The 13,488-nt window shown below is 36.9% G+C and overlaps 1 protein-coding gene across 1 annotated transcript; it reads left to right on the top strand.

Moving 5' to 3' along the window:
* The first annotated feature begins 2,152 nt into the window (after positions 1-2,152).
* LOC104607648 (uncharacterized) lies at positions 2,153-9,790 on the top strand. Its single transcript, XM_010273326.3, has 3 exons — positions 2,153-3,039; positions 7,827-7,995; positions 8,974-9,790. Exons 1-3 carry the CDS (start codon positions 2,257-2,259, stop codon positions 9,411-9,413), a joined length of 1,392 nt encoding a protein of 463 aa, XP_010271628.1. The 5' UTR covers positions 2,153-2,256; the 3' UTR covers positions 9,414-9,790.
* The last annotated feature ends 3,698 nt before the right edge of the window (positions 9,791-13,488 follow it).

Here is a 13,488-nt window from a genome sequence, read left to right as displayed (position 1 = left end):
GAGGTAGATAAGGTAGGCTACTACGATTCCTTCAAACGCCAAGAAGGCAAAAAAGATTTCTTGGCCAATGTGACCAAGCTCGAGTTAGCAGGGATGTGGGATGAGATTATTGAGATGCTAAAGATGTATGAATTGCCCGATGACTTTGAGATTAAGTCGGATTGGGCTGAGTTGGGTACGGTGTTCAAACGCCTTGTGGAAACTTTGGACATAGCCAATTTCTATTGGCATTCGAAGAATGATGACACCGGGGTGTACATGAAACAGGCTAGGCCAAAGTGTTATAGGTATAAACAGAGATGGCTTGAGCATGCTAATAAGAAGGTAGCAGGAGACTATTTTGAGCCCTGTATCTAGGCCAAGGTAGAGGAGCTCTGCCTTGATGCTGCTAGAGGAGAACCTCCTCAAGAAGTGAAACCCATGGTTGTGGAATTGGAGAAATTAGTTTCAGTTGCACAAAAAAAAAAAACAATAATAAGCTATTAAGTAAGGATATGTTCTTTGATGAATCTACCCTTGTCAAGTGGTGAAGAAAACATGACCCTGAGATCAGGTCGATGGCTACCATTATTGCAGGACTCGTGGATGGCAAAGGAAAGATTAGCAGTGATGATGGGGTCTTCAAGTCAGGACGTGATGTTGGCTCTGGCTCCGCAAGTGTTACAAGGGAGGTGACTTCGGGTTCGACTCCACAAGTGCTGTAGGAGGAGAGTCTCCAGCTCCAGCTCCATCAACTACAAGTCCTTTTGTCTTTTTTTTCTCCCTTTGTTGGTTGCCATGGAAGCAGAAGTCGATGATGATGATGACGAAAGGATGGAAGACGGAAAAGATGAAGATTTGGGCAAACATTTGTTGTTGGGCTATCAAGCATTGCAATTTTCCATGATCGCGACAAGAAGAAAGGGAAGATGAGAAATGGGTTTCCTCTGTCCTTTCATTTCAGAGAGTTGGGAGAGAGAAAGAATGAGAGAGGACGGTGAGGGAGGGGAAAAGAAGAGAAGAAAGGGAAAACAATAGGTTAAATAGGTTTTAAGAGAAAAGGGGCAAAAAAAATAGAAAAAATTTAGTGGGGTATTTTGGTAATTTAACGCATTCCTTCATTTGACTTAACTGTCAAGGGGGGTCTTTGTCTCACAGTCATAGTATAGGGGGTCATTGTCGCAAAACAATGTATAAGGGGTCTTTGTCATAGACCCCATAGTACAGTGGGGTCTTTGTAATTTACCCTTAAAAAGACCCAAGAGATGTTTAAGTCTTTTACCATAGGAGTTTAAATAATGGGTCATTTACTAGAACACTCCCTATAGTTTCATGGATAAATCCTATCCTATAGTTTGATTTCATTAAAACACCCATTCTATTTATATTTTATTGAAAAACCCCTATGCGAATGGAACCATCATTTTTGTAAGATAGGAGCAACCACTCTATTTGACACTAATTGGTCAATTTTGTTTTTATACAAAGAAATATTTGAGATACTTTTAGAATAAATAATCATTAGTTGGTGTCCTTCAACATTTTTCACTTAATTTAGATGATAATGTTACTTTGTTTTTCATGTCAAAACAAACCAAGGTTTTAAAAACCGATTAAGAACCAGAACCATTGTGGCCATCGATTTCTATGTTAATGGTTCAATCGTCCAATTTGAATGAATAGCCTATTCTAACTTACAAAAAGAAAATTAAAAAAAATATTAAAATAAAAATGGTAAAAGCCGTTGAATAAATCAAACAGTTCAATTGTCTAAATCAACGGGTTAATGACCAAATCAACATTGTTTGGCCAAGGGTGAAACGGAATCAGCTGCCTGGACGTTCTCGGACCAAACGGTCTGACCATCCGGGTCAATGGCAGTCCAAAAACATTAAAACAAAATGAAAAGATAAATTTAAATAAATATATGAAATTATAGGGGTGTTTTCGTACATAACCCTTAAGTAAGATACCTTTAAGAAGATTTAAGTAATTTCTCCCCTTCCTTGATTAAATTCTCGTATCTTGAATTTCCGACTGCTCGAAGAAATCATAACAACTACTCTTCAAAGTTTTATTTGATCTTCGCTCATTTCATTACTTTCAATCAGTAGCGCCAGTAGCGCCAAGCGATAGGAAGCAGATTGCGTAACCCATCACTTTCAACCACGTGAAAAATATATATTTTCTGATAAATACTAAAAATCCAGCCTAAAGAAAGCAGGCAGTAGAGCACCTCCTCCTCCTCCCCTCTCCTTCTTTCTCTCTCTCTCTCTCATGGCGGGTCAGAACTTCAATGATACAGACAACAGTCAGCAACCGGGATCGGAGGGTCGATCAGTCGGCGGGACCGAGTACAGCTGGTGCCGAGCAGTGCCGGGCGGAACCGGCATAACTGTGTTGTCTCTCCTCCTCTCCAAGCTCCCAGATATCTCAGCTCTCCAAAACGCCCTCCACAAGCTCCAGAATTCCCACCCTATCTTCCGTTCCAAACTCACCCACGACCCCACCACCAACACCTTCTCCTTCGCCATATCCCCCATTCCCTCCCTCCAAATCGAATCCTTCGACGTCCCCTTCACTTCTCATCTCCTTCAAAACAACCCCCTCATCTCCCCGTTTCACTGTGTACTCGAACACGAATTGAAACGCAACCCTTGGTCTCCCAAACACGAGCCCCCGATTCACCCCGACACGGAGACCGTTTTCGCCAGCCTCTACTCGCTGTCCGACACGAAATGGGTTCTAGCGCTTCGGTTTCACACGGCCGTCTGCGACCGCACGTCGGCGGAGTTTGTGCTCAGAGAGATGGTGCGGTTGGTGGGAGACGAGAAGGGGATTAAAACCGGGAAGAAAGGGGAGGTCGGTTTGGGAATCGAGGAACTCATCCCGAGTGGGAAGGCCAATAAGCCGTTTTGGGCGCGTGGAATTGATTTGCTGGGCTACTCGCTGAACTCGTTCAGATTCGCAAATCTGGAATTTCTGGATACTATCTCGCCCCGATCGTCGGAGGTGGTGCGGCTGCAGATGAACTCCGACGACACCACTAGACTCATCACTGTGAGTGAATTTCTACACCCACTCTCTCTCTCTCTCTCACCCTTCAAAGAGTTCCTAATCGGATACCCGACTTGCTTATCTTTGCCACGTGGAGAGATGATGTGGCTGATCTGAACCGTATCTGAAATTGAGAAATATTGTCTTCGGTCTACATCAATCCTGTGATTATTGGTCCGATCCGAACCGGTCTAGTATGAATCGATTGTTAATGGATCATGTCCAATCCAATCCGATTAATATTTTGAAATCTGGACCATTCTGGACTGGTTCAATTCAATATCTGAACCTTTCAAACTGTTTAAATTGGTATGAATTTTAGATAGGATCCAATTCAAATCTGATCCATTACACTCGTAATCTTATCATATGTCAATCGACTGAATATTGGTTCAATCCGGGCCAGTCCGATCCTAACCTTAAGTTATAATCCAGTCACATTAACCTACGCTGCAAGAAAAAAAAGGTATCCGTTTAGATTCATATTCGAATTCTATCTGTTTATAATCGGATCAAATACGGATCCACCCCTATCCTATTTAACCCAAATTTCTATTAAAATTTAATTATAAACATATCAAATTTGGATGTCCGGTTGGTTTCTTCCACAGTGACATTGTGGCTTATTTTATTTTAGTTAATTAATTTATTTATGGGAGGTCCTATAACATCTCAAGTCTAAATCATCGAGATGTACATTGGGACCCGTTGGGTTGGTCGCCTGCCTATTCAGTTTATTATTATTAGTTTATTACTATAAAAAAGAAATAAGGGTATCTTTTTAGCTTTTCTTTTTGAAATGGAATCTACCCATTTATAAAAGAAAGGATGCGCCCCACTCGTCGCCTTATTTTAAACTAGCTTTTAGGTAGATTCTAAACCCCCTCTCTAAAGAAAATAATAAAATTCAAATCAACAATCCATGGTGGAGAGTGGAGGAAGAAGATGCTTGTATTTCTTACTGTTTATTTATTATTTTAAATAAGCAAAACAATATGTTGGTACTTTTCACTTTGGACATTGTTGATTAGGGTTAACTTTATTACTTTGGATTAGTGGGGAAAAGGTTTGGCAATATTCCTTGGGGGAAGAGAAAGCATGTTAACTGTTGGAGCTTCTGTTAAACTAATTAGAATTTGATTCATCATTATCTAGTTGGGGATCTGGGCCATTGTCTGAAATCTGCACTCTGAAACTAGTTACACTCCTAAGTAGTGGTGCTGTAAATGGATTGGATTTCATCAGATTTGTTCAAGTTTGGTTCAGATCTCCATTTTATTATTTGGCTATGGCATCATTTCATTTCTATGTTGATTTTAAATTTGGTATTTCATTTTCAACATTAATAAGAATACTTGTTACATTTCATACTTATTTTTGTTTAGTATAATGAATATACAATATTAGAGATATGCTCATTTCTTTTTTTTATTTGCATTATGTGTTTATTTTTTTTTATTATTTAATTATGATATTATTTATTAATCCATTTGACCTCATATGTTAGAATTACTTACCCACCACCGGGAGGGAAGAAAATGGTTTTATTTTTAAATTCATTTTTTAAAATATTTATTTTTATACTAGTAAAGTTAATGTTATGAATTTAATTAATATAATTTAATGATGAGAAAAATACATCTTAAATATAGGATTTAATGAGAGAATATACCTTAGATATGAGATTTAATGAGTGAAAACAGGAAAATAGTTTTATTTTCAATTTGTTTTAAATTTTACATTCTATTTTCATCATTAATAAAATCATTTCTTATTTATCATACTTATTCTTGTTTAATATGCTAGATATATGATGTTAAAAATGTTTTCATTTTTTTTTAAATTTCTATATATTTTTTTTTTTATGTTTGATCTATTTTTGAATTTTATTATTTAATTGTAAAAACATAGATTATCCCATTTGACCCAAAATAATTTAATTTCTTATCACCACCTAGATGAAAACACTTTTTTTCAAGGTATATTTTAAAAGTATAAGCTTTTGTATTATTGAAATTATTAATTTATTATATATGGATTAAGTTAATAGAATTTAATGATGAGCATAAATAAAAATGCCCTAAATATATGACTCAATGAAGGTGAATGCAAGTTAATACCTAAATGTTGGATTTAATGAGAGAGGATTAAATGCATTGAATATCTTAAAATTACCTCTTTTAAAGCCATTTAATATCAATAACCAATTACCCTATTTGCCCTATTTTTTATCAATAAATTTAAATATGGAGGGATAAATTTTGCCCTAAAAAAATTACAGAAATATTATTGAGGCTATTTGTAGTTTTTAAAGTAGTATAGATATAGATTTAGTTGAGTGCAAGTGCACTATACATGGGACGGGTTGTGTTTGATATTCCTTCTCCTTTTTATCGGGGTGGGGCAGGCTGAGGTTGGAGTTGCATTGGGTCAGCAAACCAGACCCATTGACATACCTAATCATTATAATCAAGGTTCAAAATATCAATACAGGGCGATATGCCAGTAGGGTGTATCAGCCTGTATCGGTACTATTTTTTTATGTTTTTCTTTTAATTTTTTTTCGAAATTGGTTCAAAGGGGCTGGTTTAAGGCCAGTTTACCCCTTGAACCACTCGCCGACCTGAAACACCCCCTGTAGGGGTATATCGGGAAGGCTCCAATACGATACGTATCGGCCTGACGGAATTTTGATCCTTGATTATAATCACCATAAGGTTTATCCCAAGTCACAAAGGGTTGGGAGAGGGCTACCCCCTGGTTGTGTAGCCCTTTTACCTACAAGAAAAAAAGCCCATTTAATTTTTGATGGGCCAAATTGAACTTGTTGTTGAGATCTAATCATTAGATGTTGTCGTTAGATATGCCAAAGAGTTTCAACTATTATGTTTGAAACTAATTTCCCAACACCAATTGGTGGTCCAGTTGGTATGTTCTAAGCCATATCGTAGCCGAGACGTGAGATGTATTCCTGCCTTTTGCCACCAGGGGTGGGGAGGGTTTAGGGGATGGGGGATGGGGGATGGACTACCCCGTTGTGTAGCCCTAAAAATAAAAAATCACTAGTTGCTCCATTTAGATAGCTTAAACGTAGCCCCTATGCCCTTTGAAAGTTTGAATATCCTTTTCCTTTTTTTGATGGGAGAAAGTTTGAATATCCTAGTACTTAGCATATACATTATGCATACATATGACTAGCTCCAGTTAAATGGCCTTTCTTTTGCCTGGCTAATATGACTCCCATAATTAATGGCCCTGTGTTTTACAAGTATACAACACTAAGATTTAACCATTTGATTCATTGTTAACAAATTAGCACTTCATCCTAGAGATAGGTCCTCGTATAGGAAAACACCTTGATTTGGGTTTGGTCTAGACTTGGTTCTAGAAACAAATTAATGAGTTTCTTTCGGTTACATTGTGAAAATGACTATAGTTGAGGTGTAGTCCTTATTCCAAACACAGCAAATACAATGAAATTTACATCTCATCTGTCTTGTTCATTCAAGTCTTCTTCACCATTTTGTTCCATGTTGGCAAGGAAGTTCCACATTGATTTTCTTCTCTGGATATGCATTATTCATATTGTCAATCAATGTTATGCTGCTATATTCAAAATGCCCATCATCACTTCTCTTAGTTTCCATGGTATTCTGGTTTTTCTGGTCCATGATCAGTTCTGAGTCTCCTTCCAACAATATCTTGTTTAGTCAATTTTCCTTTGTTATCAATATTCCTTCTCTGGCTATTGCTATTTCAGCTAATTCTATGCTAGCTATTCCTTATTTGCTTCACTCTGTAGTCCATCAATCGTCAGAGTTATGAGTTAGTCCTTTTCTGATTTATTAGTTTTGTGCAAACTATAGGTCCCAAATTCTCAAAATTGTTTTCACATCTTTGCATTACAATTCTGAGCAAAAGAACGAAGGAGAAATCCTTGCATTACGATTTGATTTCTTAGCAGTTATTGCAATTAGAGAACCATCTCATTCAAAAATTTAGAATTGTATAAGGTACTATTAAAACATATTTTTGCTAATGCATTGGGATTAGCACTAGTAAGAATTTCCCCTGTTTCCTTGAGAGGTTACAATAATTTCAATGTAGAAGGGGCAGAAAACTTTGTTTTCATCACAAAAGGGCAGAAATGCAGCTGAAGGATCTCAGAATGACAAATTTTCTACCCCTTTTACATCAAAACTAACTGAACCTCAAAAAAGATTGAATTGATGAAAAACTTCCATGGCATAAACACCAAGCAGAAACATTCTTTGTCATCAGAATTTCGCTTTAGAGTATACATAAAATTTTCCTTAGTGGGATGCTTTGTGGCTAAATGTTGTCAATACTCATATTTTGTTGAACCAGACCTATTACAACATCATGCATCAACCAAAAAAGTATTGTTATGTCCACATTGTAGAATATGGATATATTCAATCCTTTAGATGCTTTATCTATAAAAAATCTTTTAAATGCTTTCCATCTTTAGAAAATATGTGTTTTAGCCCAACTTAAAGAATCCTATGGGGCATGATCCATCCTAAAATATTTGTATTAGTTTAGGCCATCTTTGGGCCAGCTCTATCAAGTTTTGACATTAAGCTTGTATCTGTGTGTATCAGTGTATATATGCATTTACAAGTACATACGAATGGTAGATTTGTTTCATCCAAAAAAAAAAGGGAATGGTAAATTTGTATCAATAGATATCTATTTGGGTGACCTTCCCTTGAGCAACCCCAGTCTTGTATAAATAGTGACAACAAAGGATTGGGTTTGTAATGCAGGCTTGCAAGGAACGAGGGATCAAATTATCTGGAGCCTTAGCCGCTGCTGGATTGATTGCCGCACATTCATCTAAAGACCTCCTCAATCACCACCCGGAGAAGTACGCTGTTGTTACTCTCATTGACTGCCGAAGCCTTTTGGACCCAGTTCTCCATAGCTGTCATCTTGGTAAGCTCTTCTAAATGTATTGTTCAATTTGAAGATTAAAAGAAATACTGTTGGGATTTCAGTCAGGCATACTTGGTTAGATATAAAAAGATCAAGTCTTTAATACATTTTCATTTAAAAAATTTTGAACTTTGATATCCAGTTGTGTGTATACATACAAGAATAATTAGTTTTTTTTTTTTTTTTTGTTAAAAACATACATTATAAAATGAAATATTCCGTATAGACTTCATATTTTTGAAACCTCTATTCTTCATGTTCTGTAAATATGTTTCTATAGTAAATTCACATTTTTTCCTTTTGCATTTAAAAAAAAAACATATGCCATTCCATACAATTCTATTAAAAAATACAAAGATGCAGATATACATAAACTTTTCATATACATCCTTTATTGTTCCTTTCCCTTTGGTTGGTAATGAAAGCCCTACTTGTTTTATTTGTTTGCTTTTTTTCTTCTACTTGTTAAATTTCAGTTGCAAGAGCTGCCTTTAATCTGGGATGAGTAGAGCCACTAGTTAGTATCAGAAAGTTTGGATATATGGTGTATCAAAGTTGCTAACTATATTTGGCTCCATATCTGTTGGACAAGACAGGGATAGAAGGCTTGTTTCCCAAATGTACCATAGCCTGTGGAATAGGAAAAAATTTGGCTGTCTACAATCGACAACCTGTGCTGTCCATAGGACTCTCCCTGTGGAATAATCGACAACCTGTGCTGTCCACGGGACTCTCCCTGTGGAATGTGGATAGCCAAAGTTTTCTCCTTAGAATATGACATAATTGTATGCTTGTCAGGATCCAAATCACCTGTAATCCGTAAAGAATTGGCTTTATAATCCTTTCTGCATTTTTGGGTGCATGAATGGTCAGTCAGCAGAAAACTGGCCCTTCAGATGGTGTGTTTAAATATTCATTCATGAAATGCTTATATTCTATACATAATGAACTGGCCAAACTTGTTTTACTCTGTTTCAGGATTTTATCACTCTGCCATCCTAAACACACACGACATAAAGGGAGGAGAAGATCTATGGGAATTGGCAAAGAGATGCTACATGAGCTTGAGTAATTCTATGGATTGCAACAAACATTTCTCAGACATGGGTGACCTTAACTACCTCATGTGCAAGGCAATCGACAACCCAGGCTTTACCCCATCCTCGTCGTTGAGAACTTGCTTCATCTCTGTTTTTGAGAACCCTTTGATCGATGATTTAAATGATTTGTGCCAAGAGGTTGGACTGGAAGATTACATGGGTTGCTCTTCAGTTCATAGTGTCGGTCCCTCCATTGCTATATTTGATACAATTCGCAATGGGCAGTTGGACTGTGCTTGTGTGTATCCATCACCCTTGCATTCCAGGGAACAGATGCAAAAGCTGATTGACAACATGAAAAGGATTCTAGTGAGCTAGCTAGAGGAACCGAATAGAGTGAAAAAGGAAGGGTGTCCACTGAGTTTGTAACAGTACTTGTGGTGGTGTTTTGAGTTGAATAGTGGGACTGAAATTGCAGAATACGCATTCAGAGCTTAAGTCATCTTGGTCACGATTCCAAACATACTTTAGGTCTGTTGTATGCTGGCTTAGATAAATAACTGCCTCATAAGGAGAGTTGGAACAGTCAGTTTAGCCTGTGTTTGGGTTTCGGTGGGCTGGGCTTTTGTTTATCCATCTCTGCCCAGCCCAGTCAAACAAGGTTGGCCTTGTCACAATATTGCATTTTTGTACCATGAATAGAAATACAGATTATGCATGAAACTGAAATATAACTTTGCCATTGCTTTGTTCTATATGCTGACTTGTGGTGGAATTTTCTTCCTCTTGCTTTGTTTGTCTGATCTCAGACCTCAATCAACCCATTCTTCAATCCAGTCCTTGCTTTCTCTTGAATAAGGGCATAGCATTAACTTCAATTCAACTTGGCCACTGATGAAGGTGGTGTGGGCTGGGCCAACTTACTGCATATTTCCATGCCATGGTTGAAGCTTTTATTGGAGGTCCATAGACGGAAACTATGTATTAGGTATTTGGGAGGGATGGACACCACTCAGCACCTAAGGTGGGGTTCAATGCCTAACAAAAAAAGGCCAAAAGCAGGCAAATGAAAGAGATGCATAGCTGAGGGAAGCACAGAAAGGATGCATGAATGGAGATTCTTCCTGTTTGAGGTTCGGGAATAGCCCAGTCATAGCTGTATTTCAGTATTTCTTGCCCATTATGGACTGGGCTGGGTCTATACTACCTCCACCTCCTTGTACTCCTGCTTGGCCCACTCATTGCAACCTGTTACTCATAATATTTTCAGGTTGGTTGGGTTATTGGGCTGCAGAGAAAATGGTCTTACTTACATGAATCATGATACTTGCATCTACTGGTATAAGTTGAGGCCCACTAAATCTTTCTTCATATAGCAAGTTCAAGGGAAGCACCGGACATGTTCTATTGACTATGGATTTCTATAGCCCTGCTAAAGTATGTTATCTCAATTTATATCATAAGGGCACCAATGCATCATCATTATTTAAGCCTTATCCCAACTATACGGGGTTGGCGACATGAATCCTGTTTCGCCATTCCATTCTGCTTAATGCCGCATCGGCATATCCATTGTTGAAGGCACTAACATGTATTGCAAACTCCGATGTGTTTGCATTTCACTGGAGGTCACTGAAGTGTTTTGCGACCATGGTCGCAGGTAATGCGATCTCCAAATAGAATGTGAAAACTGCATTGTATGATAGTTGGAGGGAGGGGGCAACACATCTGGCTTTCTTGTCCAAGTCGATTCCATTCTCCATTTTTCCACATCATTTCTTCTCACAACAGCTCCATTGGTCTAATTAAGAAACATGTCCTCATTTGCAGCCACTGAAGAAGAAATTGTATATATCTGTTAGTTAGACTTGAGGCTTGAAATTGATAGGTGTACAGTGTTCTAAGGCATTGAAATTCCCACATTGGGCCAAAGAAGAATTCTGTGTTGCTTCAATCAATGCCATAGTCTATGCATGGCCATGAATTCATTCCTCCAGGCTCCAGGGCACATTCCTTCAAAGCATGAAGCCATGGGTGAGTGAGGCAATAACTGCAAGTCATTATTCTTTCATGGCTTGGTTCAGTAAACGTAAATCATTGAAAAAGAAAAATTAAATGATGATGCAGTCATGCCCATAACCTAACCAAACCAGCACAGTGGTCAATCTTGAATCTTGATAGAGTGATAGGTCATGGTCATCTAATACTCCACCAATATTCGAATGGATGGGTGGTCTGACTTGAGAAGAGAGTTGACCCCAAATAAACTTTACGAATAAAATGCGATTTCTAAGACTGGTTTAGGGGGTGTCCACCAATTGTATTTGTATATCTGTTTGAGGCAATTCAACTGCCGGACAATGATTTTAACCTTCGGTTGAACTGGCCAGTTGGACCAATTGACCCATTGTTAGGCCAGATTCCAAGGTCTTTGGTGACCTGTCCAGTTGAACTGCTGAACCATTTGATCTGAACGGTGGGTTCTTTGTTTTGTATATGTAATAATTTAAACCATTTGATCTGAACCATTAATGTAATAATTCACATTAATTTGATTTAATTTAAAGTAACTTAACTTAGGATAATTTAAGTTTTAAGTCCATTTTAGATAACTAAACTAATGAGCTAAGCTAATTAGGTAAGGATTAAATTTATTTACAGTAATTATGTTACTAAACTCAGATGGTAAAAATTTTATTAAGTGATTAGGGGTAAGTTAAAAAATTAGGTTAGGTAATAGTTACCTAATTGTAAAACAGGTCTTTGAATGGATATAATTAGATTATTACTTAATTTAGTGAACTTTGCTTAGTGATTAGATTATTACTTAGTTTACTACAGCTTTTCTTTGAAAATGACTTGCCAACTTGGAAATAAAAAAGAAAATTCAGAAAAAAATAGAATGCTTATATTTGGGAGTGAAATAATCACCCTTTTGATCATTTTTCTTGAAAAAATACGATGCCACTTGTCTGAAATATAAGACTTGTGCTATTGGGCCTTTGTTTTATCTCATCCTTGGAAAGAATCAGCCGGCATTGGGAATATTTCTAATTAATTTATTTTTTCATTCATGGGAGATATTATTACCAATACACGGCCTTGATCATCAGAAGAATTTTCAATTTTCACCTTGCTTGCCAAATCAAAGAAAATAAACTTATAACCCCATAATTCTAAAGTTTAGGATACTTTTTTAATAGCAAGAGAAAAGGAGTTTAAGTTTTCTCTTCATGTTTGTTTTGTTTGTTCTTCTTTCACTGTGGTCGAAATGATATCTTACAATGCATAAACCAAATTCCAACTAAAGACAGCTATAGACTTAACTATGGCTGAACTTTAATGCCCTTACAGTTCGGGTCAGTGTCAAGGGGGAGAAAGATTCCCATGGTGGGGGATGCTGTTTATAGGGGGAGCTGAAAATAAATATATTTGGGGATTTAATTTTTGATTAATTCTGACGTGGAGTGGACGGTAAAAAGGTCACTTTTTTAAGGATAAAATTCTTAAAATGCCTCTAGCTAATTGACTAAATATACCCCTACTGTTTGACAATTGATTAAGGGCCCATTTGGTGTATCTTTTTGGGAAGATTTTCTGGTAGCTCTGACATACAAAAGACACATTGAGCTTTTGCATGAAGATCTGAGCAGCCCGAAGCACGTTTGGAAGACACGCATCTTTCCGTGCGAGATTAAAATGCAAAAGATGCGAGAAGCTTCCCAAAACCAGCTCAAAATGAGCTTCTTGTGTCTTTTCAGTGTTCCATCTTTTGGTAGCTAGATCTTCCGCGCACCAAATGGAAATAGACTGAAAATTGGTCTTCTCGGCTTGTAAACAGTCGAAAGACCGCACGGAAAGACGTGCCAAACGGGCCCTAACTCTACCCTTATCGTTAATATTCTGTCAGAACTCGTACACACGTGACACTATTTTTTATATGTGTTATTTATTTATTTATAAATATATTTTTATAAATTTGTTATATTATTTATTTATTTGTTATAAAAAACATATATATATGATGAAAATAATTATAAAATACTTGTATCTTTTGTTTTTTCTTTATTTACATTAGTATATTTTATTTTTCTTTTAATAATTTATTAATTTAAAAAAAAAACAAGTTGAATCGGATCAGATCCGAAGATTCGATTTATTCAAATCCTATCTAATCAGTTTGGATCTTTGGACCGGATGGGATTTGACACAAATAATGTTGGATCGGATTCGAATCCAATGTCATCCGTTTACATCCCTAACTAAAATATGTTCCAGGGGAGCTATATACATAGTGACTTTCTCGTTTTGTTTGGAAATGTAGCTTTAGAATTTTGTTTTCACGTGGTTTTGATTTCTTCTCCATTTTCGTGATTTGTACAATTCCGTGCTAATCTTCTTTGCATTAATTGTTCCTAATTTCAGTCTTCTCCAAAGAAACTTGATCTGGGTG

Source organism: Nelumbo nucifera, chromosome 2, assembly GCF_055504915.1.
Source record: "Nelumbo nucifera cultivar China Antique chromosome 2, China Antique-T2T, whole genome shotgun sequence".
NCBI classification, from domain to species: Eukaryota; Viridiplantae; Streptophyta; class Magnoliopsida; order Proteales; family Nelumbonaceae; genus Nelumbo; species Nelumbo nucifera.
This window is presented reverse-complemented; position numbering and strand designations above follow the sequence as displayed.